The 6,649-nt window shown below is 38.9% G+C and overlaps 1 protein-coding gene across 1 annotated transcript in view; it reads right to left on the bottom strand.

Moving 5' to 3' along the window:
* Positions 1 to 413: 413 nt before the first annotated feature.
* Positions 414 to 6,649, bottom strand: part of stard5 (StAR related lipid transfer domain containing 5) — a 15,158-nt gene continuing 8,922 nt past the window's right edge. Inside the window, exons 3-6 of the mRNA XM_007540673.2 lie at positions 3,385 to 3,517; positions 2,236 to 2,353; positions 1,840 to 1,933; positions 414 to 1,742 (exon numbers count right to left, since the gene is read on the bottom strand). Coding sequence (XP_007540735.1) covers positions 1,592 to 1,742; positions 1,840 to 1,933; positions 2,236 to 2,353; positions 3,385 to 3,517 — 496 coding nt within the window. The 3' untranslated portion in view covers positions 414 to 1,591. The remainder of the gene's footprint in view (positions 1,743 to 1,839; positions 1,934 to 2,235; positions 2,354 to 3,384; positions 3,518 to 6,649) is intronic.

The following is a 6,649-nucleotide window of genomic DNA, read 5'->3' as shown; positions in this document are numbered from 1 at the left end:
TGATGAACTGTGATGTCATTGTTTTTCATCCAATGACTGAGAATCCACGTGGGTCTGCTGAAGCACCTTTGCATATGCTAGGCTATTCTATGCTAAGTAGAGTCGTTGACACCTCCACTCCCCCCTCCTGGGATTCCTCAATCGACAGATTTCGACTCCCGTGAGTCGTGAGACACTGAAAATGCAAACTGTCGATTGCTGTCGCTCACAAGCTGCGTTCGTGTCAGAAATCAGTAATACTTTTATAACAAATTTATGACAGATCATTTCTTGGTTAATGTCAAGTTGTCATAAAGACATTTTGAATAATGTCAACTTTGTATTCAAAGTGTCATAATTTACCAAATGACACTTTATGACAACAGTCATAAATATTCATGAAGGCTTATTCATGTTCATGACAGGTGTTATGTCATGTTTATAACAGTGTCATGACAGTCTTATTCACACTGTCAAATAAAGTGTTACCAAATTTTGTATGTTTTTGGAAGACATTGTCGACAATACTTAAAGACACAACTATAATTTTAAAAACAAAAAAAAAAATACTATAAAATAAACAAGCATTTTTTTGCATACCTGACTAAATGCTGATCATATTTAGAACCGGCCCAAGGCATGAAGGAACTCAAAACTTATTATAAACTGCTTATTATAAACTGAGTTTATAATAAGCGCCACAGAGACTTTTTGTTTTGGTAGTCCGGGCATTATGAGATGAGTTTTTCTGATCTCTGCACAGTTGCGCACAGCACTTCTGCCTGACCGGAACAGCATTTGATATGGTGCAGTTTGATGCATTGTGTGGTTGCATAAGACAGAAAACGAACAAAAAGACCATCATGCTGCATGACTGAGGAGAACGCAACAGCTCCTCCATGGCCTTTACCACTATCGCACTGCCTCACCGAGGAACACATATATAAGCTTTATCAGCGCAGCTAATATATGTGGCCCAGCGCTGGGCCAGCATGTGTGAGATGGAAACGCACATGCCACACAAAGATATATCATTGTCACTCCACTGCACCCACATCTGAAAGTCGAACTATAGGTTACATTTATGTTGCACATTGAGCTAGTGCAAACAGAGTGGTGACTTTCAAACTTGACTCCTACCTTACTGAAGTATTCTCCAAAGAAACATGATTCCTCACAGGGGGTTGTTATAAATGCAGGTTAAGCTTCTCAGAAAAAAAACACCTGCCAAAACATCTAGTTTGAGTGAAATGCAGGGCGCGCAATCTGCGACGAGGTAAACTTGATAGATTCAGCTGCAGCAGCGCAGTAGGCCGACAGGCGCCAGTGGTGTGAATGGTGCGCATTGGCAGCTTCATGCCCTATTCAATGCATAAATCCCTTTTAGGAATGATTCTGTTCTGTTGCTGAAAAGCTCAGACCAACAAAGATACTTTGCTGAGCTGAGCAAAGCATCTTTACTATTTTTGCTTTATGTGGGGTATAAAAAAATATAAAAGCGATTATTTTTTTGTAAGAAAAACATCAATGCTTGGCCTGGTGGGGGGCAAGTAAAGCCTGTCAGCCCACCAGGCTTATAATACACTGGGGGGAAACTTGGTTGCTCTTTGTTTCAAATGTCCTTAAGAGATTTTACAGCTTTGGCCAGGTTGCTGTAGAACTCGGTCATGCTAGATGGGAAAAATGAGTCAACCACAGAGCGTGGAAGGAGGCCACCCAGGTCTGTCTGGAAGAAACTGGACACTTGAGTTTTGCTGGGCTCCCTGAAAATTATTTCACACAAAGAAAGAGAAATTGAACAAGTAAAAAAATAAAATAAGCTACACATATGTGTGTGTGTGTCCATATTGGTAATCTCACCCTGAGATGGGGATACAAATGCAGCCACATGCATGGTTAAATCCTCTCACATAGCCAGGATGGGGAGGACAACTAGGATGACTCACATTGGTCGCTGTTGAATGTTAAATAAAAAGGATTAAAATCCACGTCAAACTGACAATTATATGGCTTTATGACCAATGCTAACAAAATATGCTTGTTTTTGCAAAATCTTGCCAACACACACACACACACAAATGGCGACCGTCGCATGAACTATCATCATCTGAGCAAGAGTTGAGCACTTTGTGAAGAGATACAAAAAAATCAATATACAATACACATTATATACAAAAATGTAACTAATTTCAACAGAGTAAGAACGACTAAGAATAAAAAAACCCTAAACAACCAAGAAGACATTAAATTACGCACCATTAGATGAAATACTGCCATCTTCATATTGCTTAACTAAAATAACATCTACAAAGTCACGTGGAGCTATGATACCCATAGCGGCTGAGGGTGTGACTGTCCGGCAGATGGAAATATCCTGCACAAAAATGGAAGACAAAGAAATGGACTCACAAACTGAATAGAACAAGATCAATGGACATGGCTGCCTTTTGTTAAGACAGGAAATGGCAGATATATTGATTTGTTGTTGCCATTATGTGCTTTGACTTAAATAGATTGGATAAATAGTCAAAGTTATTCAAGTACAAAGTCTAACTGTTGCCACATCAGTTCATCTGTTTCTTCCTGTGAATTCTGGAGTGTCTTTTCAAACCCCCAGTCTGTCGTGGCAGATTGCCACTTGTATAAAGCCAGGTTCTGCTGACGATTTCTTCCAGTTAAACAGGAGTTTTTCCTCTCCACTGTCGCTACATGATGGGATACTTTAGTACATGGGATTGATGCAAATTCAACAACACAATGCAAGCGCTACGTTCTTGTCCAGGAGGAGTTAATGCTGCAAATCAATGACTCTTCTGGGTTTCCTTAGATAGAAACTTTTGAATTTACTTTGAATAATTTATTGAGCATACCGTGCTGTTTGATAACTAGGATCAACCGGAATTTATGTGTAATTGAATTGAATTTTTTTTTGTAAAGTGCCTCCAGATGGCATCTATTGTTAATTGGTGCTATATAAATAAAACTGAATCAAACTGCCTATTTATTAAGCAATCATTTAAATGCCATTAAGTGAGATTTTCCTCTCCACTGTCGCAACATGCATGCTCTGTATAAGGGATTGCTGTAAAGTCAACCACACAATGTTAGCTATATTTTGCTGTGGGTTCACACTCATCTAGGAAGAGCAGTTGCTGTAAGTGAATGGGTCTACATGGAAACCTGAGTAATTGATTTTACTATACAGTTTGATAACATAAGTTAGAGTGTGCATGATTAAATTGAAATCATTTCTTTTATAAAGTGCTATATTTGTCGTAAACTGTTGCTACGTAAATAAATTGAATTGGCTTTTGTTTAAAATGAAAAGAATGTTACAAACACATGCTTCCCTAAAAGTCAAATGACTATAAAAATTAGAGAGTCTGAGTGAGAAAGAACACACACCTCCTTGATCTGTTCAAGAAGCTCAAACTTTTTGACGTTGCTGTCCCACTTGACTCGGAGCCCATTGGGATCTGGTTTGAGACATTCCCATACGTTCTCAGGGGTGCCGCTGACAATGCCCTCTCCCTTGTAACTGCCAAGTCAGTCAGTTGAATAGCAACACAGTCAGAGGAGAAGGCTACTAAACATGACAGCAGTATATTACAGTCCATATGTAGAGAGAAAAACACAGTTAACATACATACATATATACACATGCATACATATTTATATATACACACACTAGGGGTTGTACCAACTACTCGACTAGTCGATTCCTTACTCTGCAATGACTTTTCCCGGGGCCAGTCAACTAGTCATAATCACTTGACAAAACTGATTTTTCAAAGGAAATGAAAGATAAACTAGGCAAGTTCCTCAGATAGTTCAAGTTGTATAAAAACGTAAATAATTTTCCAGAGAGAAACTGAAAATTACAGCAAAGACTACCTGAGTAATGTGCAACAATGCTGCATGATGTCAGGCTTTTTTATCCATCCAACTGATCAGTGTCACCATGGGTATCGAAGCTTCTAACCTGGCAGCTTTACGCTCTTCTAAAAATACTGTTTAACAACATCTGGAAACAAAGTTCAGTCTTCAATCTGAGAATCTGATAGAGGCCATCTCTGCCACCATCTGCATGTTGGTTCATCCCACAAAGTCAGAGCTGCTGCTGAGTCAGCAGAGCGTCCTGCTGCGCATCGGGGCAGAGGAGCAGCAGGTGGCAGTGCTGAATTCAACTATAGCCAAATGGGATCCGTTCATAATAAGTTTGGTTTGTGATGTTCCAAAAGCACCATTGTATCCAGCGATACTTATATGGATACTGATATCCAGCGATAATCAGTATCAGCCGGTGTTTAAAATATATATATATATATATGTCAGACCCACTTTGTGCAACTATTCTCCGGACTTTTCTCAGCTGCTCACGAAGAAGTCCGGGATAATGTTCTGTTTCTTGTTCTTTTAATTTTGCATAACAGACTTAGTACAAGCAGGGCTTTTAATCAATATTAGCTGTGAATATAGCTGATAAAGCCTCTAAGTTGTTGTGAAGCATCTTGCGCCTTCCGTCAATGTCATGTCACCGCAACTAGTCAACGTCGACTTGACTTTTATCATGTTGTAGATTACAACATGATACTCGAACTTGTAATCGACCTTAATATAAAGTCGTTCAACCCCTAATATATACATACACACACATTTATACACACACATATTTTATGTTTTAGGATTCAACACCAAAAAAAACACTGAAATATTTCTCATACAAAGAACTGGGGCCGCATGCATAAAGCGGTTTGCGCACAAAAAATGTGTGGCGCCATATTTTACGCACAAGTCGGCATGTATAAAAATTTACTTTGCGTCAAAGTTTGTGTAAATATACGCACACTTTTTCCCTAACGTGAAAATCTGCGGCAGTCATGCAATTTTTTTTCTGTGAACTATATCAAACTACAAAGCGTCAAAACTCACCTAAGTACACTGAAGTCTGACTACATTCAGTTATTTAGACCAAGAAGTTTCAAACCCGATGTTTTTTCATGATTTTAACATTTTATTGTTTCAATATTAACAGTGAATCTGAACAACATTTATCCTCAGACAATAACATAATACACACACAAAATAAAGACAATAAAATTAAAAAGATGTGAAAACCTCACTCCAATGTAAATAGTACTTTTCCTCAGTTTTTGTCTCATAAAGATGTAACGCATTGGTCTGTGCGCTGAAGTGTATGGCATGCATCCATGAGGTAATTTCATTCTCACTAAAAAAAGAAAACAGGGTTGGATCAGCAGATTAACTCCAAACAGGTTTGATTATTTTTAAGGTGATTAAGGTGTGTAAACAATCACACATATATAAGTAGCTGCGCGAAGGTGAGCTGTGTAATTGTGGAGCTTTGGCTGTGATGGAGAACATCGTCAATGGAAGGATTCAGAGGGAGCGACTGATCATCATATAGATCTGCTGAGAAATGTTGATGGTTTATTAATGTTTAGATTAATCCAGACTGATCATCCTGGATCTCTGAGCAAAACTTTAAGAAGGAGCCGTGCGGTACCGGTACCAGTCCAGCTGCACCAATCCTCAAATCTACTCTTCTTCCTCGTCCCTAAGCTATAATGACGTAGATAAGTTGATAGATGATTTTCAGTGCAAACTTTCAGATATCATTGGTTACATTGCTCCCATTAAAGTGAAGGTTGTGTCTGGAGGGAAGAAATCTCCATGGAGAAATGCAGAAACAGTTAAATCTGCAAGACAACTCTGCCGTAGGGCCGAACGGAAATGGCGTAAAACTCAACTGCACGTTTATTATGACATCTATAAAGAAAGATTACGTAACTATCACACAACACTAAAACATGCAAGAAAGGCTTTCTTTGCAGATGTCATAAACAAAAACCTTAACAATGCTCAAGCTCTATTTGCTACTGTTGACAGGCTCACAAACCCTCCTATGACGTAACCACCTGAATTTCAATCTAATGTCGCCTGCAACAAGTTTTCCAGTTTCTTTTCAGAGAAAATTCAAAAGATCAGAGGATTAAACTGCACATCCACTCTAAAGCCAGTACCAATGCTGTGCCCAAACAAAACAAATACAGGAAAAATTACCCAATTTCATCTACTTAATTATAAAACCCAAGAAGAAATTATAAGTCAATTAAGCTCCAGTTCCGGTTGTCTGGATGTCCTACCCACACATTTCTTTAAGAAAGTCCTGCCTGTCGTTGCTAATGATCTGATCCAAATAGTAACTCATCGCTCTCTTCAGGTGTTTTTCCCCAGGCTTTGAAAACAGCAGTTATCAAACCACTGATAAAAAAGAACAATCTGGACAAATCACTACTGCAGAATTACAGGCCGATCTCCAACCTCCCATTCATCAGCAAAGTTATTGAAAAAGCAGTTTTTAAACAATTAAATAACTTCCTAACAATAATGAATCGCTTTGACTCCTTCCAGTCTGGTTTTCGTGCTCACCACAGCACAGAGACGGCCCTTGTAAAAATGTTCAATGACATCCATACAAATACAGACTGTGGGAGAACCACAGTGCTCATTCTGTTGGACCTCAGTGCAGCTTTCGATACTGTTGACCACGATATTTTACTGAATCGACTGGAGAGTTGGGTCGGACTCTCCGGTCCAGTGCTCAACTGGTTTGAATCTTACATAAAGAACAGGGATTTCTTTGTTT

This window comes from Poecilia formosa, unplaced genomic scaffold (assembly GCF_000485575.1).
Source record: "Poecilia formosa unplaced genomic scaffold, Poecilia_formosa-5.1.2 Scaffold554, whole genome shotgun sequence".
NCBI lineage: Eukaryota > Metazoa > Chordata > Actinopteri > Cyprinodontiformes > Poeciliidae > Poecilia > Poecilia formosa.
This window is presented reverse-complemented; position numbering and strand designations above follow the sequence as displayed.